Below are 24,896 nucleotides of genomic sequence, written 5' to 3' on the forward strand. Positions count from 1 at the left end.
CCTGCCAGGCTGTGGACGTACTTAGAGGGGAAACGCATGTCTGTCTTGCGCACACACATGTGCGCACACACACACACTATCTGTGTCACACACACACACACACTTTCACACTCACCTCTTCACATACTTTGATTATTGTTGGTGGTGTTATTTCTTGATACTTCCTGCAATGCACATATATTCTCTGTAATTTTAGGCTTTCAAAGTGCTATTATTTGAGGTTTTTGGCTGGTCTATGCATTTCATAATTTTTATTTCTCTCTTATGCTTAAATTTAATTCTTTGAGTAGTGAGTTCTAAAATGCCTAACCTGTCCTGGCTGAAGTAATTACCCCTATGGTAATTTTTTAAAAATATATATTATATCTAGGTTTTGTTTCTACTGGTGGCGCACATCCACACATTACCTCAATAATTTGGTGCACATAACAAAATTCATTCCACACATGGATGGAAAAAATTAGAGGGAACATTGCCTATGGATGCTCCACTGTAGACGACTTCACAGCAGTATCCCCCCGGGGGGCTGGATTTCAGAGTGGAGTCTGTTATGGCAGAGAGTATGCTGGAGCCAAAGATGGAATGGGAGGCTGAGGCTCTCACGAAACATTGTGCAATGGAAGTGTGGACAGAGGCCCAAGTTGCTGCTCTGCAAATTTCCAAGACAGGGACATCTTTAAGGAATGTGACCGAGGTAGAGATTGACTTCTTGGAGTGCACACAGACTCCAGAGGGAGGCAACAGGTTGCGCCCCTGATGCCAGTGATTAATATATTAATGGTGCACTTTTATGGTATGTGCGATTCTTCCAGACACTTTAAAACAGTAAGAGTGCCCACATGTTACTAAGATTGCTTCCTTGCAGGAGAGAAACCTCTTGAAACTGGGGGAACCGGGCATGCCCCCAGGGGGGTGGGTTTATCACCCTGCAAAAGTGAGGAATGCAGAAGAAAGTTGGTTCTTCTCCCCCTCCCCCTTTAAAAAAAAAACGGAGAGGACAGAAAGTCTAAAACTACTAAACGCCCTGGGAGGGGGGAATCCCCTGAGAAAAGGCGGGAAACATGAAATAAACATGGGTTGTTTTTTTTAATCTCAATGGGGTAAACGGAAACTATAGCTATTAAGGGAAACAAAAGGACTAAAACTACTACTACTTATGCTAATGACACAGAGAAAGAAGAGACAACTGCTCGCTCTGTTTGAGACCAAAGGCGGTAGAGAAGGAACTGGGGGTGATTTGCCTGCGCAGTGCTAGACAGATTTGAGGCAGACCACGAGGGAGGAAGAACGCATGTGTGGGCTGAACAGACACTGCTACAATCTCTGATTAGGGGCTCAGACACACCTACAGTGGAGCACCCATAGGTATACTACCCGAAAAAGAATATACAGATATGCCACATGTGGCAGCAGTACAAGCTTCCAGCCAACTGTCCAACTAACAGTCTCACAAGACCATGATTAAGGAATATCTCTAAGAGCAAGGTGCTAGATCAGTCCTCCTTGGCCTCTTCGCTGAGGCAGCCAACCGAAGGGCCAATCATCATGATGAATTTTGTAATGTGAACATCCATCTATGAGCAATTGGACTGAGCCCACTGGGGAAAAAAAATGGTGAGCTTCATTTAAAATCAAATATATTTTTCCTGGGAATTCAGGATAGAAGAGCTGAAGGAAAGGGAGAATGCTTCTAGATTCCTGCTAGAGATTTCTTCACTTCACCAGCTCTGAGATATTGGCATCTTACCTTTAGTAAACAGGGGACTGGTGTTCCTTTAATGGAGATTTGTGTGTGAGAGAAAACAGTGAGGTTAGAATAGCGAGAGAATTGCCCTGAACATGGTACACAAAGCAGACTAACAGTTTTGCTCTAAACAGAAAAAGGATACAATGCGCACTTCATGGAGAGCCCACTTCTGTTTCAGGAACTCAATGAGGCTGGAAACCTTCCGATGTAACTCCACTATCATCCTGCACAAGAGATAAACAATGCAAGAGAACGGAGAACTCAGTCAGCAGAAACTCAAAGCACAATCTGCTCCCAAAACAGAATCAAGGAGAGAAATTGGACTAGCACAGTGTAAACTAGGAGCAGAGACTGCAGCAATGTACACACTATGCAGAGTTATCCATGCACCTACCCCTGTCTTACTGTAACCCCCATGAGAAACAGGAGGCAGTTATAATGCACAACACTAACATGTAGGTAACTCATGATTTCTGAGTAAACTCAAAATTCTCTGAGATATATATTGCAGAGGTGACTTGGGCTCTCAGTTTCTCCTGGAAAAAAGAGAAGAGGAGGGGAACGTTAGCTATGACTCTTAGCAAGTAGAACACGAATCTACAATACCAAGGGTGGTAAGGAGGATAAAATTGGGATAAAATTTTTGTTTTCTTCCCTTGTCCTCAAAATGTCTGGCCTCTATCACATGATGGAGGATAAATCCTACCCTAAAATACTAACTCTCCCCCCCCCCCCCCACCTTATGGCATTTGGTTATTATTTCTGAATTCTTCATTGAGGAAATGAAAGTTACACTGACCAAGGTCCAGGACTTGTTATACTCAGTCCTGGACTAGTGCTAAGAAAGTGCTGGGCAGCATTAGAGTGATATCATGAACTCCCAAAAGAATGTTGTATATCCCTGGAAATCTAGAAATCTTTGCTTTTCATCAGTATGTAGCAATTGCCATGTCCAGAATCACAGAAAGAGGAGGTTACTCACCCTGTGCAGTAACTGACGTTCTTCGAGATGAGTGTCCCTGTGGGTGCTCCACTACAGGTGTTGGTGCGTCCCTGCGCCTTCGCCCGGAGATTTTTGCAGCAGTACTCATAGCGGCCACGCATGCTCAGAAGCTGCCCCCCGCTGTGACTCTAGGTTAATAGAACGCATGCGTGGCCGGTCTCCTCAGTTCCTTCTCTACCACGGAGGGCCCCCAACTCCGAAGTAGAGGGGAGGAGGGTGGGTAGTGGAGCACCCACAGGGACACTCATCTCGAAGAACGTCAGTTACTGCACAGGGTGAGTAACCTCCTCTTCTTCTTCGAGAGATGTCCCTGTGGGTGCTCCACTACAGGTGACTTAAAAGCGGTGTACCTTAAGGAGGTAGGGACTTCGGATCTGGTAGGAACGCCGTTGAAAGTACCGCCCTGCCCAAGCGTATGTCAGATAGAGGGCCTTGAGTAAGGGCATAGTGTTTAACAAAAGTGTGGTCAGATGACCAGGTGGCTGCTTTACAAATGTCAGCCAAGGGAACTTTGCGTAAGAACGCAACCGAGGCAGCCAGAGATCTAGTGGAGTGTGTTCTAATGCCGTCTGGAGGTGCAACCCCTTTCATCTGATAGCACAGTCGGATACACTGGGAGATCCAGTTCGAGAGTCTCTGGGTAGAAATAGGCATGCCCTTGGAGCGCTCTGCAATAGAGACAAAAAGTCTAGAGGAGGTTCTAAAGGGTTTGGTTCTATCCAAATAGAATGACAAGGCTCTGCGAACATCTAGTGTATGCATTGAGGTTTCAAAGGAGTTCGCATGTGGTTTCGGAAAAAAAGTCGGCAGGTGTATGGGCTCATTAATATGGAATGATGAGTGTACCTTTGGAAGAAATTTGGGGTGCAATCTGAGGGTAACCTTGTCTTTAAAAAATATCGTATATGGTGGGTGTGCCATGAGAGCTGCTATTTCTCCTGCCCGTCTGGCAGAAGTAATTGCCACTAGAAACGCTGTTTTCATGGATAGGTGTAAAAGGGAGCACGTGGCTAGGGGTTCGAAAGGTTGTTGAGTTAGGGCAGACAGTACCAGATGAAGGTCCCAGGGGGTGGTCGGTTGTTTAATGTCTGGGTATAAGGTTTGTAGGCCCTTGAGGAAACGCTTCGTAGTAGCGTGAGCAAAGACAGACGTATCATCAATTCTGTCGTGGAAAGTCGTAATAGCAGCTAAATGGACCCTGATGGAGCTGAAAGAAAGGCCGGATTGCTTAAGGCCCAAGAGATAGTCCAATATAAATGAAAGAGGTACCGAGGTAGGAGAAAGATGTTGGCAGAACACCAATGTGTGAATCGTTTCCACTTTTGAAGATAGGTCTTGCGAGTAGATTGCGTTCTGCTATGTAGGAGCACCTCCTGAACTTGTTCGGAGCAATCTAATTCGCGTTGGGAGAACCACGTAGGAACCAGGCCTTGAGGTGAAGCATGGACAGGTTGGGGTGGAGAAAACGACCGTGCTGTTGAGATAGAAGGTTCGGAATAAGCGGCAGGGAGATTGGTGGTTGGATTGACATTCTGGTGAGGAAGGGAAACCATGGTTGTCTGGGCCACGATGGGGCAATGAGGATCACCTTGGCTCGATCCGTTCGTATTTTTATCAGAACCCTGTTGAGAACTGGTATCGGGGGAAACGCATAGAATAGGTTTCGGTGCCATGAGATCATGAATGCGTCCCCCAGGGAATGTTTGCCCAGTCCTGCTCTGGAGCAGAAATTGAGACATTTCTTGTTTTTTGCAGTTGCAAACAAGTCTATGGTTGGGTAACCCCAGGTGCTGAATACATCGTGAATGGTTTTCTCGTCTATCTCCCACTCGTGGTCCCATGGGAAGCGTCTGCTCAGTTCGTCCGCTGTGGTGTTCATGATTCCGGGAAGATAGGCTGCTGATACCCGGATGTTGTTCGCAATGCACCAATTCCAGAGCTTCATAGCCTCTGTGCACAGCGAATGGGAACGAGCTCCGCCCTGCCTGTTTACGTAAAACATGCATGCAATGTTGTCCGTCATTATGCGTACGTGATGATGCTTGATTAGTGGCAGGAAGTGACGGCACGCGTTGCGAATGGCTCGGAGTTCGAGAACATTTATGTGCAGGGAGGTCTCGGTTGGTGACCAGTCCCTGTACTGTGTGATGAGACATATGTGCACCCCAACCTGTCATAGATGCATCGGTGGTCAGAATGCGTGATGGAGCCTGTTGAAGAAACGGGACTCCAGAACAGAGGTTGGAGTGGACGGTCCACCAATGTAGCGAATCTTTGACTGGAAAAGGCAGGGAGAGAATCTTGTTTAAAGAATGCATATTCGGTTTGTAAACCGTTGCCAGCCACGCTTGAAAGCACCTCATGTATAGGCGTGCATTCTGGACGACAAAAGTGCACGAGGCCATGTGACCTAGTAGTTGCAGGCAAACTCTGGCAGTTACCTGAGGGCTGTCGCGAACAATTGTGACCAGTTGGTTTATGGAATTGAAGCGATCGGGTGGGAGCGATGCTAGCCCTGTCCGGGAGTCGAGGTCTGCGCCTATGAACTGCAGGTGCTGGGTGGGGCGTAATGTGGATTTGTCTCTGTTTATTTGTAGGCCGAGAGATAGAAAGCAATCGACTGAGCCATGTGAACCGGAGCGCCTCGTCGAATGTTGAAGCTTTGAGGAGGCAATCGTCGAGGTAAGGGAACACTATGACCCCTTGTTTCCTGAGGTAGGCAGTGACTACAGCTAGAAGCTTGGAAAAAGCACGGGGGGCTGTAGATAGTCCGAAGGGGAGTACCCTGTATTGGAAATGTGTGGAACCAAGGGTGAATCTGAGGAAACGTCTGTGGGCCGGATGTATGGGGACATGGAAATAGGCATCTTGTAGGTCGAGGGCAGAAAACCAGTCGCCCTGCTCCAGCGCTGGGATTATGGTAGTGAGGGTCACCATCTTGAACTTTTGCTTTTTGATGAATCTGTTGAGCCGCCTGAGATCGAGGATTGGTCGCCATCCCCCATTTTTCTTCTCCGTTAAGAAATAATGGGAGTAAAAACCCTTCCCTCTGTGTCGCTCTGGCACGATTTCTACTGCTCCCAAATGAAGGAGATGTTGCACTTCTTGGAGGAGTAGGTGCTCGTGAGAAGGGTCCCTGAAGAGGGACGGGGAGGGTGGGTGGGTGGGAGGTAAGGAGAGGAAGGGGATGACGTATCCAATTGTAACTACCTCTAAGACCCACTTGTCGGAGGTAATCTTCCTCCATTGATGGAAGAAAGGTCGTAAGCGGTGTCCAAAGATAGGTGTGGCGGCTGAAGTGGGGCGTTGCTTTCTAAACCCTCGACCAAGTCTTCAAATCTGCCTATTAGCTGGTGGGGGTTGAGGTGCCCCTGCAGAGTTTGGGCGACGTCGCTGGAATCTTGGTCTTTGACGTTGCGGCTGTTGCTGTTCCTGCGGTCTATGGGAAGGTTGTGTAAATGCGGGATAACGTGGCCGGTGGTACGGTTGGTATCGATATTGTCGTCTTCTGGTCGTAGGTGCCTGGAGACCTAGAGACCGGAGGGTTGTCCTGGAGTCTTTCATTGAATGAAGCACTTCATTCGTGTTAGAAGCAAAGAGTTTGTCACCGTCGAAGGGAAGATCTTCAATTGTGTTCTGAACTTCGCGAGGAAAAAAGGAAGAGGAGAGCCATGAGCCCCGTCGCATGACTATCGCTGTAGCGGTCGATCTTGCCGCTGTGTTGGCTACATCGAGGGCTGCTTGGAGAGCGGTGCGTGAAATGGCTTGGCCCTCAGAAACCGTAGCTCTGAACTGTTGTTTTCTTTGTTCTGGAATGTCATCAATAAAGTCCATTAACTTATTATAATTTTTATGGTCGTATTTTGCCAGGACTGCAGTATAATTAGCTATACGAAATTGGAGGGTGGAGGATGCATAGACCTTGCGACCAAAAAGGTCCAGTCGTTTGTTATCCTTGTTGGGTGGGGCAGAACAAGAATACTGTTGTCTAGCCCTCTGGTTCGCAGCGTCTACTACCAATGAATTTGGTGCTGGGTGGGTAAAAAGGAATTCAGAGTCCTTTGGAGAAATAAAATACTTCTTGTCTGCTTGCTTGCAGGTAGGTAGGCTTGTCGCTGGAGTCTGCCAGATGGACTTAGCGGGTTCTAAAAGGGCTGCGTTAATTGGGAGTGCCACTCTGGAGGAAGAAGGGGGCTGTAGGATGTTCGTTAGCTCATGCTGTTGTTCGGTGACCACGTCCAGGTTAATTCTCAGGTCACTAGCAACTCTTTTAAAGAGGTCCTGGAATTTTGTATATTCATCAGAGGGAGTAGGAGGAAGGGGAAGCAATGCTTCTTCAGGTGCTAGCTCCGTTTCTGTTGGAGCAGGAGGAGGGCTAGGCTTATCCTGGGAGCGTGGCTGTGTTGCCAGGCGTCTCGTGTCAGTGGCATATTCGTTAGGAGATGGTGCTGGATCAGTGTTGCGCCTGGTCGAGTGGCCACGGGGCATGTATTCCCGAGGGTATGATGCCCATGGTGTCCAGTATTGCCATGGTGGCGGGTAGGGCATAGGTGGTGCCATCCAGGGGTTCATCCCCCAGGAGACAGGGTCCTGAGAGTGGGATGAGGTAGTTTTCTCATAACCCTTATTGCTCTTGGTTTGAGGCTGGGAGTCATGATATGGTGAAAAAACTCCCTGTGGATCTGCTTCCTCCTCACTGGAGGAAAACTGACTCAGGCATTGAAAAAGAATATGCATTCATGAGCGGAGAGTGCAAGGTAGGTGATACTAGAAGATCTGCTGTCTGGGTAAAATGAGTCAATGAATCTCCTGCGGGAGATGAAAGCTGAGCCGGGAGAGGCTGCCGCACAGGAGCATTCCCGCGATCGGGGTTTCTGCCTGTGATCCCTGTGTCAGAGTGCCCCGCAGGGGTCGGTGCCGCGGTCAGTGCCGGGCGAACAACATCAGGCTGCCTGGGGTCAGGCATGCTGTGGAATGTCGGCACCGTCTCAGTCGCGGTGCCGAACGGTGCCGTAACTGAGGCAGGCAACTGGAAGCCTGATGCCTCGGCACCGGAGCCTCGCGCTGCCGCCGGAGCCTCGGGCGGCTTTTGCGCGGTTCCCGAGGAGCCTGGCTCATGAAAGTTGCTGAGGCGAGGAAACACAGGCAGAGAGATCGTTGATCTGGCTGGAGATACTTTGTGCCTCATAGCCTTGTTAGGTGAGGAAAGGTGTCCCTTTTTCGTAGATTTTTTTAGCTTTTTTGCGGCGGGGGGGCTGTGTCGGGGAGCGGAGCCGGCTTCAACGCCTGGGTCTGAAACTGACCCGATAGACTTCTGAAGGAGGAGCAGTTTAAGTTTGAGCTCCCTGTCTTTCCGTGCCCTGGAGCTGAGTTTGCAGCAGTGGGCACATTTTTGGGGAATGTGAGCTTCCCCCAAACATTTTATACACTTTGAGTGTCCGTCCGATGATGGGATAGCTTCCTTGCAGATAGCACAGCGCTTGAAACCGGTGGAGCCCGGCATAGCGGCGGCTGACAGAATTTTTTTTTTTTTTTTTAAAAACAGATAAACTGGGTAAGTAACTATATTAACAGAGAAAACTGACAGGAACTGGTTACTAAAGGGTAATTGAGGCAAGAGTGAAGGATTTTCTAATGAGTCTGCTGAGCTCCGTCTCAGGCCGGGGACGGTTGAGAAGGAACTGAGGAGACCGGCCACGCATGCGTTCTATTAACCTAGAGTCACAGCGGGGGGCAGCTTCTGAGCATGCGTGGCCGCTATGAGTACTGCTGCAAAAATCTCCGGGCGAAGGCGCAGGGACGCACCAACACCTGTATTGGAGCACCCACAGGGACATCTCTCGAAGAAGAACCTATCATTTCAACTGCTATTTTGCTTCTTTGTCCTCCCTCTCAACACACTAAATCCAATACATCTTAACTAGAGCTAGTGCCACAAGCCAGTGATCCACCTGGATCCCCTCAACACTTATTAATGCTTTGTGTCATCTATGCTATCTAACTTCAGTAGTTCAGGAGAGAAGCTGGTAAAGTCATACATGAACCAAAATAAGGGGATTTAAAGCAGAATGGTAATCAGAATGATATTTTAAAGTCTGATATCACATGACCCACTAGAGAGGTGGTTCTCAACCAAGGGTATGTATACCCCCGGGGGTAGGCAGAAGTCTTCCAGGGGGTATATCAACTCATCTAGATGATTGTCTAATTTTACAACAGATTACATAAAAAGCACTAGCAAAGTCAGTACAAACTAAAATTTCATACAGACAAAATGAGAAAGTAAGCAATTTTTCAGTAATAGCATGTTGTGACACTTGTATTTTTATGTCTGATTTTATAAAGAAATAGTTTAAGTGAGGTGAGACTTGGGGATACACAAGACAAATCAGACTCCTGAAAGAGGTACAGTAGTCTGGAAAGGTTGAGAATCACTGCACTAGAGTCAAGCATTTTGTCAGACAAGTACAAATGCTTTCAGGATCAGCAAATTTAAACATGCTGGTCCTGTACTGGTGATTAGAAAGTATTTTGATTTAACGCTCTGCAACCCTATTTGCAAATAGAATGCCACAGGCACCAGGAGAGGACAAATCCTCAAATGAGAGGGAATGAAGTTGGAAAGGTGCCCTGTACCACACCTGTACATTTCCTCCCTTCATTTTCAACATATAAGATCCATCTTGCCCTTGGTTACCTGAGCCGTGGGTTCTGGGCAAGGCTCTGCACCCGAGCCCATGCATGATTATTTCGTGGCTGTAACTCCACAGGGACCCGCAGAGGAAGACGTACTGGCTTCTGATCCTCCTCATCACTAATGCCTAAAGGAAGAAGGAGAGCAAAACAATGGGTCAAAGCAGACAGGTGTTCCTGACACATGCAACTCTGTCAGAGATGCAGCTAAATATTCAGGCAGATGAATTAAAAATTGTAGGTGGGGAAAGCATTATAAGAGCATTTGGGCAGCTCAAATTCACCAGTGGAGCCTACTTCCTCAGATTACCTCCAGTTCTGATGCACCAATGTTATCTTTGGACACTGCAATTGCACTAGAGCTGACAGTTGATTAAGCAGTGCTATGTCAAAACACAGATGGCTAGGAACTGACAAGTGTAATTGTTCAGATCTTTAAATTGCATTTAATATTGCTCGCTGATGAAAGTGTGCTTTGTATTGAGGTGGAAAGAGTAAAGAAGATCTGAAATGTTCAGTGCTAAGCAACATGCAGCTGTTCATTTGCTGGCACTAGGATGAAGACAGCCATCCACAAGTACAGAACAGCCTGAGTAAAGGTCTGCTTGTGCCTAATTTTTAAGCCTGAACTGGTTTTGAACTGGACCCAAGACCACCCAACCCAACCGTAATAGAGTCATTAACTGACCCTTCCCCCCCAACCTGAGTCAGTGCCGCCACCTCCTGCCTGTAGGGTCGGCACATTGGCAGCTGCATGCATTGACTACATGCCTTACTCCTATCAGCCACCATCCCCGCTGCGCTGTGCACACACTGCGGAGTGAGAGGCTCTGCAACTCCTTGGCGCACACCTAGTACAGCGAGGTGGTGGCAGCTGGCAAGAGTGTGACACGCAAGCCACTGCACTGACCCCATGGGCAGGAGAAGGAGAGATCCTGAGTGGGTCAGGTTGTTTTCTGACCCAACCAAAACCGTACACATAGTCTGGTCCTGTCAGGTTCAAGTCAGGTTGCAGGGCTCTAAGCCCGAGATGCAAAGCAAAAAGGATTTTCTCCAACGTAGCAACTTCTTTTCCAATTTCTCTATTTGCATGGTACTTTAGCAGCCAGCATCAGATCTCAAGATCTATAGAAGTGGATTTTTCTCAAAGCTGTATCACTGGTGATGCAAATGAATGGGGCAACTAGAGAACAGGAACATCCAGTGCCCCAAAAGAACCTGAGATAGCATGAATTCCCTTGCCAGAGAGGCATACACCAAAGAAGCCCCACTGCCACTCACGCTCTCTTGATCATCTGTTACAACTCTTTCCCATTTCAGCTTCTCTTACGTACCATCTGGGTCACAAAGTTTCTTCAGTGCCCTGCACATTGGAGCTTTGATCCGAAGGTTTCTCCCTTTGTAGCGAACAGTCGTGGCCCTAAGTAGATTTGAAAGAGAAATATTTATAGGCACTATGACTAAAGCAACATATATATAGTTAGTAAAAAAGTTGGATACAAAGAATCCTACATGACTGGGCAGGAATGCAAGGGGTTGCTGGGCAGGAATCCAGACTTACAGGGGCACATTGAGGCCTTTGCCATCTTTTAGGCTCCTAAAAATGAAACAGAAGTGACTCTTGTACCTCTGCACTGCTAGACTCACAGGAAGCACTATACAAGAGGCTGCCCATTGAATGAGAGACCCTATATGAAAAACAGGCTTGAATTCTTTGTCACCTTGGCAGGAAGAGATGATCCTCAAAGCCCGCCTTTTTATTTTGGGGTGGCCATAAAAGACCATTGTTTTGTCTTACTTTCCCCCCCATGATTGCACCACAGGGCCTGCTTTGAAGATTCCGAAGAGTCTTTAGATTTGAGAGCATGCAAAGAATCCTCTCAAAGGCCATCACCAAGCTCCTCTCGAGCAGAAATGAAGCCCAGCTGCTTATGCTGGGGTCTGTGCGTACTAAACATTTACAGTATGGCTAGACTGTCTTTTGGCTCCAACACCACATCAATAATCATAAGCCTCCTGAGAAGATAATTTTTGTTTTCCTTATGGGAAAAATGTTACTTTTAAACCTCTTTCCCCACCCCCACTCCCCTTAGGCTGTCCTGCTCTCTGGTTACAGGCCCATGATGCAGGGGCTGAGAGCCCTGAGCTGCTGATGGTGGTAACCAGAAGGGGAATCTAGACTGTGCAGAGGAGATCCTGCAGAGTGTGAGAAGAAGCAAAGGAGTGCTGGAGGCTGCCCCTACAGCAGGGCCACCTTCTTTGTTTGATCAAGGGAAGACAGATGGACTAGTAAACAGTTCCTAACCTAGGCTGCTAAGTGGGGAAGCTGCTAACAGGGGGGCTCTGGAAACTAAGCAGGCCAGGGGAGAAATGCAACAGATCAAATAATGAAGTAGGCCCAGATGTGTGAACCATTAAGCTGTGCGTTTCAGCAGATTCAGAAACTCCCAGAGCTGTCAGAGTAGATTTTCATTTGCACTGAGCTGTCAGAAGCAAGGAGAGCTCTTTTGTACTGGCATCATTTGATGAACTTTTGTGATACACAAGAGGTGATGACCGATTCCTTAATTTTTTTTTTTTTTTTAAAGCTCTCAAGTGAAATAAAAAAAACAAACTTTTGTTGCTTGAAACAAAAGCTACTTGCTAAGCTGTGAAACAGTGCTTCCTACCCTCAGTCTGCTGCAGACCTGTCAGCCATGGGGCCTTCCCAACAGTACGCAAGGACTGATATTTCTTCACACGGATGCAATTATTGTAACTGCTATAAGCATATCATTGCTGCTTTTTTTTTTTTTAATTTAACCAAAACTTGGGATTGTTTGGCGCCAACTATTAGATTTGATGGACCTCAGGGACTAACACCAGGTCTCTGGCAGTGACCAATACCTGAGCCTCAGAGGAGGGCACAATATACACCTGCCTGTCTATGCAATGAAACAGTTGAAGGGTGGGATTCCTTCCTGACAACAACAGCAGAGATCTTATGCCTCAAAACATGAGTTTTGATCCCCTTATCCTAGCTACAAATATTACTGATCATGAAGTCAGAGTCCTTTTGAAAAAATCAACCTCCTGCAAGCAAGTAGATTTACAAGAAACTAGCATGTGATTTAGCAACCCTGGTTAAATACAAACAAGGACAAAACTGGCATGAATGAACCTCATTCACAAGGATTGAAATCTATCTTCCTAGAGGGTGCACAGTGTGAGAAGGCAACAAACTCAGTTGAGAATGCCTCTATCAGACTGTTTTGCCTGAGTTTAGCTGGCAAACGTTTGAGTTTTGCTTTGGGCAAGCATAGAACCTCCTCCTCGTGTCTGACTCACCAGATGTATGATATCAATCACTCAACCTTTCATCAGAGACCCAAGTTTCCATTTCCATTGGAGTTTGGGGACCTAAGCAGTTTGCAGGTGTCTGTGCTAGTCACAGTGCCACCATCTCAAGAGTGACACTGGGGATAACAGCACTGAGGATTCTGCTCTAGGCCATGTTGTCTGGAACGGGAATTGAGTTGGAAAGATCTAGTGAGTCTGCAGTCAACAAAAAGCTCTGGATATATATTATCTTTGTTCAATATTTATTATTGTTTCTCCTTCCCCCAAAATAGTAACTACAAAAACTTAAATGAACTGCAAGGTTGTCTTTTACTGTAACTCTTACAAAGTAACAGAATTCAAGGACATTTGTAACAGTCTACAGCAATATTTACCAGAGATTCACAATGCTTCCAGCAACAGGACTACCCCAAAATTCTGTCTGTGCAAGGCAAAAAGATATCACAACCAACCACTGCTTGGAACTCTCCATCTACACAACAGCTGGGACAGCTATTTTATAAGTATTAGTTGCAAAGCAAGGTCTGGATCAGGTTCTGTTGCATCAGTACAGTCTCCCCAATGAGGACATAAAGGTACAAGCATTAGACATACAGTACACTGCTGCAGCTCCCTCCTACAATGCAGTGCCTCATGTTTGGTAATCATCAAAAATCCTCATTCCCACCGACAGTTCTGGGCATTATGGGAGAAGCCTTTTATGAAAGGCATGTTGGATAGGATAAGGTGCAAGAACACACATCATGGTTGTAAGGCGTGTTATGCCTGGATGCACCAGAATGGTTCTAGCGGATGCATTGCTGCTACATGGACATGTCAAATCATTATGTGGACAAGTGGGACAACAATGGATTCACACAATCAGCACCCCGGTAATCATTTTTTTTTGCTCAGCAGACACACTCAGTTTTCCACTGTAGTAAGAGGGGAAACCATCGTTGTAATCACACCTGCATTTATAACCTGATCCAAAGCCCACTGAAGATAGTGGAAAGTCTCCCACTGAATTTAATGGGTTATGGATAAGGCTAAGATTTTGTCACAGAATCAGAGACTTCCAGAGACCTCCATAACATTTTCCGCTTCAGCCCCAGTGCAGCACGGGGCCCCCACAGCTGGCCAGATGCCATGGACAAACCCTCGAACTCCCAGCTGCGGGCCCACAGCTCCGAGGAGCCACAAGTGGCAGGGGACCCCAGCACTCAGCCACAATGGGTGGCCCCCTGGAGCCCCAGCAGCAGTAGGTGCTGGACCCTCCTCCCTCCCCATTTTGTCTTATTTTTTTAGTAAAAGTCAGGGATAGGTCACAGGCTTCCATGAATTTTTGTTTATCATCCATGACCCATCCGTGACTTTTACTTTTTAAAAATATCTGAGACAAAATCTTAGCCTTAGTTATGGATCAGGCCTTTTTGGTACAAATCTGAAAAAATGTGGAGGAGCCCCATAGGAGGTGTAAATTATCATAGCACCATCAACTGCTATGACAATTTAAAATAGCTGAGGATCAGCTCTTGTAACTAGATTTTAATTAAATCAAAATTTCTCAGACAAGTGTCTTCAATGTAGTATCACACAAATTTACTGGTGCTGTACAACTGTATCACACAAGCCATCAGCTCAGTTTAAGTGCCTGATCCATGTCCAGATAAGGGTACATTATTGATCCTACACAAATAGCTTAATAATTTCAAGTTAATAACCAGAGCTAGGGTTGTAAAAATGTAACAACCACCCTAACAGATCACTATAGTTTTACCAAAAAAACCAAACGCTAGGAAATTCTAAGATAAGGTTCACACTTTGTCAATAAAAAAAATTAAAAAAAAAAAAAAAAAAAAAAAAAAAATCAGATTTTTGGAACCCTCCCTCCCCCATAGATTAGGTCTTCATTTTTAATTTCCTGTCTCCCTACCCATTTAAAATATTTTACCACTTTTTGCCAATTTATTGCATCTCTTATGTAATGTAACTGATCCAAGCAGAAGAAAAAAGCATTGGTCATTGTTTGTATTTTTGTTGCATTATGAATTTTGACAGCGTTGCCCACAAAACATTTATGCATGTTGCACCTGCCACATATAATGGTCTACCTGCCATGCTTCCTGCTCAGCTGTCTGCCACCTGCTCAGACACACTTCGGGCAGCAATAACTCGCCAGCAGTAACCGCTACTGAAACATCACTCTGGCACTGTACACATGTATCTAGCTACAAAAATAAGGGCAGCTGACCAGTATACCATGTGATCCTAGGCATGATTCTCTCTGCAATACATCAGATGTAAGAACTGCAGAGACAGCAGAGAAAGGGGAAATAAAGGAAAAGAAAATAAACCAAGGATAGAGTAAGTAAGATAAAGGCAAAACTGCTGGCAGTGCTACTGCTGGAGGACCACATCATGCTGCCCTGTGTATTTCATGGGCTACCACAGTTTAGAAGCAAGCAATCAAGTTGTGCTCCACCAAATTATTATACATTAAAACTATTTATTTACCGCAGGTAGCTAATCTAAAAGGATGAGAGAGAAATTGTTGGTGTCATTAGGCATAACCCTAGGTAACTCGGGAGGGTGGAAGACCACGAGTGTCGATGAAGCCTTCCTGCACTAGGCCTAAATGAACCAAAGTCCTTCCATGTTTAAACTCTAATCGACCTCAAAAGCCAGATGCAGAAATTGGAATGTGTAACAGCCAGTTATCAGGTGCAAGCCGTAATAATGAGGCCTGCATACTTCTGGCTAAAATGCAAAATAACAAATCAAAGGAAAGGGACAAGATAATAATTAAAAGAAAAGTTACTAACAAGCTGGACTTATAGCCGCCAAGATGATGTGACTGCTATAGAAGAAGGGAGGGGGAGGGGGAAGAAGGAAGGGAAAAGCTTAGCTGCAAAATGTATAAAAAGAGAAAAGCTGCTTATGATGGTGTGCTTGATCTGAGACGTGCCAGTCTCCTTGCACCGCTTTGAGATCTCAAATAAACTTTGATTGCTTCTCCACCCTGGTGTTCATTGCGCGAAGCACACCGGGCAACGAACCCCGCTGTTGCTTTCCTCGGGCACTCTGTGCCGGCAACAAGATGAAGAATGCTACACCAATATATTCACATGGAAATTCACCATGTCTGGAAGGAGTCCAATAATCAGTTATTGAAACTTTAAACTAGTGTAAAATTAAATATGGCTGAAGGAGGTTGATTCCTAATGCAAACACATGGCACAGCAGGGATAGGGGGAGGAGTAGATTAATTTAAAAACACGACAGATTAATGAGTATCAAAACAGAAACAGCCTGCAACTAAAATAGTTATCTTAAAAATATGCTCTTCCTGCTTAGCTCTTGGTTTCTTTTAACCGGGGATGTTTCCAAACCTAACAAAGTGCTGAATATTCAAAAACCGATATTACACAAAACATGATTAAGAATCTTTAGTATTAGTTCACATCCTCAGTATTTCCTATCTGCTGAAACAGAGCTTGTGATGTTTGGGGGCTTTCTGCAGTATAGATTCCAGTTTGATTTAGGTATTGAGAGATTAATTGAGAGTTATCAAACATGAATGTCAAATATATCAATTTTAATCCTAGAGTATGCCCAAGGACACAACTCCCAGCGAAATCAAAGAGAACTGAAGCACAGGACCGTGCAATACCATTCCTACACCAAACAAAGCAACCCTCTGAGTTTACCGAGAATGCAAGCATTCATCAAATGGACACAAAATTAAAAATTTCTTACTTGTGCTATTAACATTATCAAATTATTTGAATTCTTTGATTTGTCAGAGATGCTGTACACATTACCAGTGGTGGTGATTTTGTTTTGAATTTCTCTCAGTTTAGAAATAGAACATCCATCTACCCACATACACAGCCCCTATTACCACAGTATCCAAGCACCACACAATCTCTAATACATTTAACATTAGCACACCGCCCTATGTGGACACTTGAGGCACACAGAGATTAAGAGATTTACTCAAGTTCACCCAGGATGTCTGTGGCAGAGTAGGGACTTGAACATAAACCTCCCACACGCTAGGCTAGTGGTCCTGCCCACTGGTTCATCCTTCCTCTAACAGATTACTTGGTTTCGCTGTCTAGTCCTTATGAACTAGCACGCATCTAACACTGGATTTACAAAAACACAGCCAGAGTAGGTTTAAATCCCCCACATGTGTCTTCAGTGGATTTAAAAAATCCACAGAAACATTTCTCTTGAGCCTAGGCTTTGTAAAACCTTTATTTACTAAATAAAACATAAAATTTGGGGCTAAATCCACCAGCGTCACTTTTAACAACTCTAATACGATATGATGTGATTGGAATAATAGAGACTTGGTGGGTAACTCACATGACTGGAGCACTGTCATGGATGGGTATAAACTGTTCAGGAAGCACAGGCAGGGGAGAATAGGTGGAGGAGTTGCACTGTATGTAAGATAGCAGTATGATTGCTCAGAGATCCAGTATAAAACTGGAGAAAAGCCTGTTGTGTATCTTTGGAGTAAGTTTAGAGCCGAGAGCAACAAGGGTGATGTGGTGGGCGTCTGCTATAGACCATCAGACCAGGATGAGGCTTTCTTCAGACAACTAACAGAAATTTTCAGAACACAGGCCCTGGTTCCAATTGGGGACTTTAATCACCCTGATATCTGCTGGGAGAGCAATACAGCAGTGCACAGACAATCCAGGAAGTTTTTGGTGTGTTGGGCACAACTTCCCGGTGCAAGTACTAGAGGAACAAACCAGGGGCCATGCTCCTCTTGACCTGCTGCTCACAAACAGGGAAGAATTTGTAGAGGAAATAGAAGTGGGTGGCAACCAGGACAGCAGTGACCATGAGATGGTTGAGTTCAGGATCCTGACCAAAGGAAAAAAGGAGAGCAGCAGAATACGGACCCTGGACTTCAGAAAAGCAGACTTCGATTCCCTCACGGGATCCTGTTGGCAGGATCCCCTGGGAGGCTAATATGATGGGGAAAGGAGTCCAGGAGAGCTGGCTGTATTTTAAAGAAGCCTTATTGAGGGCGCAGGAACCAATCATCCCAATGTGCAGAAAGAACAGCAAAGATGGCAGGCGACCAGCTTGGCTTAACAGTGAAATCTTCGGTGATCTTAAACACAAAAAGGAAAATTACAAGAAGTGGAAACTTGGACAGATGACTAGGGAGGAGTATAAATATATTGCTCAAGCATGCAGGGGTGTAATCAGGAAGACCAAAAGCACAATTGGCGTTGCAGCTACCAAGGGATACGAAGGGTAACAAGAAGGGTTTCTACAGGTATGTTCGCAACAAGAATGTGGTCCGGGAAAGTGGGGACCCTTACTGAATGGGGGAGGCAGCCTAGTGACAGATGATGTGGGAAAAGCTGAAGTACTCAATGCTTTTTTTGCCTCGGACTTCACAGACAAGGTCAGCTCCCAGACACTCTGCACTGGGCAGCGCAATATGGGGAGGAGGCGAGTAGCCCTCAGTGGTGAAAGAACAGGTTAAGGACTATTTAGAAAAGCTGGACATACACAAGTCCACAGGGCTGTATGCAATGCATCCGAGGGTGATGAGGGAGTTGGCCGATGTGATTGTAGAGCCATTGGCCATTATCTTTGAAAATTTGTGGCAATCGGGGGAGGTCATGGACAATTGGAAAAAGGCAAACATAGTGCCCATCTTTAAAAAAGGAAGAAGGAAAATCCGGGGAACTACAGACCGGTCAGCCTCACTTCAGTCCCTGGAAAAATCATGCAGCAGGTCCTCAAGGAATCCCTTTTGAAGCACTCAGAGAAGAGGAAGGTGATCAGGAACAGTCAACATGGATTTACCAAGGGTAATGTCATGCTTGACTAACCTGGTTGCTTTCTATGACGAGATAACTGGCTCTGTGGATATGGGGAAAGCAGTGGACGTGATATACCTTGATTTTAGCAAAGCTTTTGATACTGGCTCCAGTATTCTTGCCAGCAAGTTAAAGAAATACGGATTGGATGAATGGACTATAAGGTGAATAGAAAGCTGGCTAGATCGTCGGGCTCAACGGGTAGTGATCAACAGCTCGATGTCTAGTTGGCAGCCGGTATCAAGCGGAGTGACCCAGGGGTGTGTCCTGGGGCCAGTTTTGTTCAACATCTTTATTAATGATCTGGATGATGGGATGAATTGCACCCTCAGCAAGTTTGTGGATTACACTAAGCTGGGGGAAGAGGTTGATTTGCTGGAGGGTAGTAGGGATTGGGTCCAGAGTGAACTAGACAAATTGGAGGATTGGGCCATAAGAAATCTGATGAGGTTCAACAAGAACAAGTGCGAAGTCCTTCACTTAGGATGGAAGAATCCCATGCACTGCTACAGGCTGGGGACCGACTGCCTAAGCGGCAGTTCTGCAGAAAAGGACCTGGAGATTACAGTGGACGAAAAGCTGGATATGAGTCAGTGTGCCCCAGTGCGCCAAGAAGGCTAACAGCATATTGGGCTGCATTAGTAGGAGCACTGCCAGCACATCGAGGGAAGTTGTTATTGCTTTCTATTCAGCACTGGTGAGGCCACATCTGGAGTACTGCATCCAGTTTTGGGGCCCCCACTACATAAAGGAGGTGGGAAAATTGGAGAGAGTCCAGCAGAGGGCAACGAAAATAATTAGGGGGCTGGGGCACATGACTTGCGAGGAGAGGCTGAGGGAACTGGGACTATTTAGTCTGCAGAAAAGAAGAGTGAGGGGGGATTTGATAGCAGCCTTCAACTACCTGAAGGGGGGTTCCAAAGAGGATGGAGCTAGGCTCTTCTCAGTGATGACAGAACAAGGAGCAATGGTCTCAAGTTGCAGTGGGGAAGGTCTAGGTTGGATATTAGGAAAAACTATTTCACTAGGAGGGTGGTGAAACACTGGAATGGGTTACCTAGGGAGGTGGTGGAGTCTCTATCCTTAGAAGTTTTTAAGGCCTGGCTTGACAAAGCCCTGGCTGAGATGACTTAGTTCGGGTTGGTCCTGCTTTGAGCAGCAGCTTAGACTAGAGGACTTCCTGAGGTCTCTTCCAACCCTAATCTTCTATGATTCTACAAATACATGTACACAAAAAGCTCTGTTCTCAGTTTGGTACCTCCTGTTTTACACAATCCAGGGACGCAACTCCAGTACTATAAAAATAGATTGTAAGGGAGGTGTGGGTTGGCTAGAAAGTGATGAAGAGTCCCAAGAATGTTTAACAATACTTTGTTCCATAGTTGCCCAGTATAGAGATTCTAGCTGGCCACTGTTGGAGCAAAGACTAGATGGACCACTGGTCTGAACTGGTATAGCAATGCCAACATTCCGAAATAAGTTATAATTAGCTCTATTTTGGTCTATTTTCTAGACCCCCACGGCTTCAGGTAACTGCTGACAGCAGTGCAAAAAGCTTTACATTTGCTCAATTCTAGATGTTTCTGGGATTTTTAAGTTAACTAAATCAAGTGTGACATTTTGTGCAAAGGATTCTTAATTGTCTGAAATAATTAGTGGATTAAGTTTCCAATCAATACTTGCTATTTGCAGCCCAGGTTTTCAGCTCAGCTGCAAAGATTCTGACCAACATATCTAGTCATTTAGTTTTGATAAATAATGAGTGAGGATCTTGTAGAAAGTCAGAGATGCTGCATGGTCTAAGTAGAATGAAAGAGGTCAAGACCCTAAGTTCAAGTCCCAGCTATGCCAGTAACATGCTGGGTAATTCCTCAGCATCTCAAAGTTTCCACACTTGTCAAATAAGGCTAATCTCATGATTACCTATCTCATGAGGGGACTGCGAGGATAATCTACTTTCATATAGGTTTCCTGTTGTGTTTGGGAAGGGGGAAGAGAAAGATCGCCTGCAACTAAGAGTGTGATTATGGCTTTCTAGCACCATGTGGGGTAATTTCAGCAGCACAGTGAGCTGGAGAAAGAAGGTTTTAGTCCATATTGTATTTGACTGTGCATGTGGAGTTGCGGGACTGTGTCTCTATCCATCTTCCCTGGATTAATGTACACAGACTGCCATTTGGGTAATGGAAATACAATTTTACACACTGCTGTTGTGTAGTTTGCTCATCAGAATGACAGGAAACTTTTCGGGCAGAAAGAGGATGTCCCTCTTCTGCCTGATAAGAGCAGAGTCAATCTGCGCTATATCATCTGCCAAAGAGTGAATAATTCTGGATTTCCCAATAAGAAAAGTAAAACCTATCTACACTCCAGGTCATATTAATAGATTGAGTTTTAATATATTTAAGTGCAAGAATCCATGTTTCTGAAATGCTTGAATATGAGACAAAATCTTTGTAAGATAAATATCTAACTTTCTCCCAGACAATCCCACCTGTTTATGCTCTCTGTATGTGTGTATATATATCTCCTCAATATATGTTCCATTCTATATGCATCCGAAGAAGTGGGCTATAGTCCACGAAAGCTTATGCTCTAATAAATTTGTTAGTCTCTAAGGTGCCACAAGTCCTCCTAATCATCATTTGGTTAGAACAGATGAGATTAAAGAAAACTAAGGCCCCAGTCCAGCAAAGTGACACTGACAAGAAAACCCCTGAGCCTGTAAACACCACACTACAGGACTGGGGCCTAAATTTGCTAAAAATGAGCATGTTCTTGTCATCATGTTGTGCTGGTCAGAGTGCTTGGATGACACTGACTTTATAAGAGATCCCCAATCCACCATATATACCTATGTCCTAAAGTTCAGGTGTTGGAGTAATGAGCCATTTAGAAATGCCTAAGAGCTAAAAATATAACTAGTACTCTCTTAGCACAAATACAGTATCTAAATAGGCCTACAACTGGTGAAACTGTTCATATACACTAATACAGTTATGCTTATTAAAAATGTTTAACTGAACATACGTGCAAGAGCACAAAAATGGCTATAAAAGCAAAATAGTGATGGGAAGAAAAAAAGAAAAGCAGACTAAAAATCCCAAAATTTAAAAAAAAAAAAAGGATTATATGTAAAATTACATGGCTGGCACACAAGATCAAACCCAAGTGGCAATTTTTAGCACATCACTTTTGCTCTAATTTTAACAGACAGAAGCAAACTATCTAGAGAACAGCCAACAGGCTATTCCAAGATTTGTGAGCCTATTGCAAGTCTTACAAAAGAAGTGCACCCTGGAGAGGGGAGGTCATTAAGATTAAGGTCAAATGCTCCGTTGTAAGGTTCATGCTGACTGTATACAAGGAAAGGATTCGAAGAAACTGTCAGCATTGAAAAGCAGAACAATTCAATTATTTAACCCTCCCTCCACCTCCCAAGAAGTATTTCATGCATTAATTTCTAAAAAGTAGTAGAACTGCCTACCACTTATATAATCCAGGGGGATAGTGAAGTTCAGGAGTGAGGCCCCAATCCTGCTTGAAGTCAAGGAGACTACTTGTGCTTACAGTTAAGTATATCCATAAGTGTTAACAGGATCAGGGCCTAAGGTACATTGGCAGAGCTGTGTGAAGGCCTAAAACCACAGTAGTGCTGAAAGTCATATTCTGTACATTCAAATCAATTTTTTTTTTTTGAAGACATCTTCTACAAAGCATTCACACTATCAGGGAATATTTTAGTAAATACACCAGGGGTAAAGTTTATTTAAATTAGTTTGCCTCTCAGGAAAAGGTAGGGGAAAATATGAAACAAGGTTATTTCATATTTTTCAGCATATTAAATCAAATTACAGCCCTTACAAAGTAATAAATGCTCTCTGCTCTGGGCCATCAAGTCAGCAATCAAGCTGCTTTATGGTCTGCTTTTATTAGTTGCGAAAAAAATTCTCACTTACCCAATTTGAATCAGTTCATTAAGTTTTGTTGCATTTTTATCATCCATACCTTTAAGAGAAAAAGAAAAACACAACACACTATATTAGGAATTAAATAACAGGACACAAATTATAATCATGTCTGCTTGCCTTATAGTTTATGATGTTGTATTACAATGGGAAGATGCTTTTGATTAGCATAAAAATACCAGGGCTACAACAAAGTTCCTGAACATATTCTATTCATATGCCTCAGTATAGTACAATTCAGTTTAAGCAAGACACATAGGGTTTATACACACCTGCTGTGTTAATTACATTTCAGTCACAGATTAAAAGACAAAAGTTCATCAGTTCTGCAAAGGCCCTAGGTTACTCAGTGTGGATCGGACATTGCAGTATTGACAGCAAAGATACCTGCTCTTCATGCTCTGAATCTCTGTTGCTAAGGCAGCATAGCACTATGGAGAAGCCTGAAGCCCTTACAAGTTTGGATGCCATACAATAAAAACACACATACACCCCCACATCCTATGCAATGTACTGCACATTTTGAAACACACATTATGATAACTTGATTTATATCCTCTAGGGTAACAAAGCCTGGATCTACTTGCAGAGGAATTGACCTTTCCCCAGCAATGCTGGATGTTATTCCGGACACGCTTTCATCCTTCCATGGCATCTGCAATTTCTGAGAATGCAGACAACTGCCTACTTTCCAAAGGAAAAAGAAATAAGCTGATTCCGGCAAGCAGCAGGGCAGACCTGCAATAAATAATACCTGGGAGGGGAGGTTGCTGCTCATGTCTATTGGGCAAACAGAAACAGAAAGAATTTTCAAGGTGACGGTGAAGATAGTACATAAGAGGATGCAAATGATTAGATAATACTGCAGATGCATAGACAACATGCACGCATCCTCAAGATCACTGGGCATGACTGTGATGATTTCCCGTCACATTCAAGATGGGGTCAGTTGATGCTCCTGGTCATTCTAAGGGTATGTCTACACTACGAAATTAGGTCCATTTTATAGAAGTCGATTTTTAGAAATCGATTTTATACAGTCGATTGCATATGTCCACACTAAGCGCATTAAGTAGTCAGTGCATCCTCACTACCTTGGCTAGCATCGACTTACGGAGCGGTGCACTGTGGGTAGCTATCCCACAGTTCCCGCAGTCTCCACCGCCCATTGGAATTCTGGGTTAAGCTCCCAATGCCTGATGGGGCAAAAACATTGTCGCAGGTGGTTTGGGGTACTTGCCCCTCCCTCCATGAAAGCAACGGCAGACAATCGTTTTGCGCTAGACACGAGGGCAATTAAAAGAGCACAGCAAGGTGCACTGCGCATCAGAGAGGCTTTGAAAACCAGTTTCATGACTGGCCAGGCTTCGGTGTGACAATTGTGTGTGTTTCTCCTTGATGCAAACCCGCCCCCTTTGTTGATTTTAATTCCCTGTAAGCCAATCACCCTCCCACCTTCGAAATAAAGTAACTATTGTTTTGAAACCAAGCATTCTTTCTTTATTAATTAAAAAAATATGAGAAACCGGACAAGGTAGCCCGGGTGGGGTGAGGACGAGGGACGGACAAGGCCACACTGCCTATTGTAGCCACACTAAAAATCAAACTGTTTGAATGACAGCCTTCTGTTACCTGGGCCATCCTCTGGAGTGGAGTGGCTGGGTGCCCAGAGCCTTCCCGCCCTCCCCGCGTTCTTGGGCATCTGGGGGAGGAGACTATGGAACACGGGGAGGAGGATAGGGGGGGTTATACAGTGGATGCAGCGGGGATCTGTGCTCTTGTTGGCTTTCCTGCAGCTCCAACAGATGCTTCATGATGTCGGTTTGCTCCCCCACTAGCTTCAGCATCGTGTCCTGCTTCCGCTCTTCGCGCTCACTTAATTCTTTCCTGGCCTCTGCCACTGAATGCCTCCATGCATTAAGCTGTGCCTTATCAGTGTGGGAGGACTGCATGAGCTCAGAAAACGTCATCGCGAGTGCATTTTTTTCACCTTCTGATCTGCGATAGTCTCAGGGACGGAGATGATAGGGGGAGCGTAGAAACATTCTACGTTCTACGATTCTGGGGGGACTGCATGGTCACCTGTGCTGCTGAGTTCGCCACGCTGACCCAACAGGAAATGAAATTCAAAAGTTCCCGGGGCTTTTCCTGTGTACCTGGCTAGTACATCGGAGTTCAAAGTGCTGTCCAGAGCGGTCACAACGGAGAACTCTGATATAGCTCCTGGAGGCCAATACCGTCGATTTGCATTTGCACTACCCTAAATTCGACCCAGCAAAGTCGATTTTAGTGCTACTCCCCTCGCCAGG

General features: G+C 45.1%; 1 protein-coding gene and 1 long non-coding RNA gene across 15 annotated transcripts in view; one reads left to right on the forward strand and one right to left on the reverse strand.

Annotated features, from left to right (window-relative positions):
- LOC135974012 (uncharacterized) overlaps positions 1-6,670 on the forward strand; it is an 83,416-nt gene extending 76,746 nt beyond the window's left edge. Inside the window, exons 3-4 of the long non-coding RNA XR_010591125.1 lie at positions 5,348-5,432; positions 6,269-6,670. This is a non-coding gene — a long non-coding RNA (uncharacterized LOC135974012). The remainder of the gene's footprint in view (positions 1-5,347; positions 5,433-6,268) is intronic.
- Positions 1-24,896, reverse strand: part of CRAMP1 (cramped chromatin regulator homolog 1) — a 124,818-nt gene that overhangs the window by 66,140 nt on the left and 33,782 nt on the right. For all 14 annotated transcript variants that reach the window (XR_010591124.1, XR_010591123.1, XR_010591122.1 and 11 more), the window contains 4 exons: positions 22,579-22,627; positions 10,778-10,863; positions 9,448-9,571; positions 1,890-1,971 (listed from right to left, as the gene is read on the reverse strand). Coding sequence is in view for 11 of the 14 variants with exons in the window: in XM_065559782.1 (XP_065415854.1) it covers positions 1,890-1,971; positions 9,448-9,571; positions 10,778-10,863; positions 22,579-22,627 (341 nt within the window). In the remaining 3 variants the exon portion in view is untranslated. The remainder of the gene's footprint in view (positions 1-1,889; positions 1,972-9,447; positions 9,572-10,777; positions 10,864-22,578; positions 22,628-24,896) is intronic.

The sequence above is a fragment of the Chrysemys picta genome, chromosome 10, assembly GCF_011386835.1.
Source record: "Chrysemys picta bellii isolate R12L10 chromosome 10, ASM1138683v2, whole genome shotgun sequence".
Classification (NCBI taxonomy): Eukaryota; Metazoa; Chordata; order Testudines; family Emydidae; genus Chrysemys; species Chrysemys picta.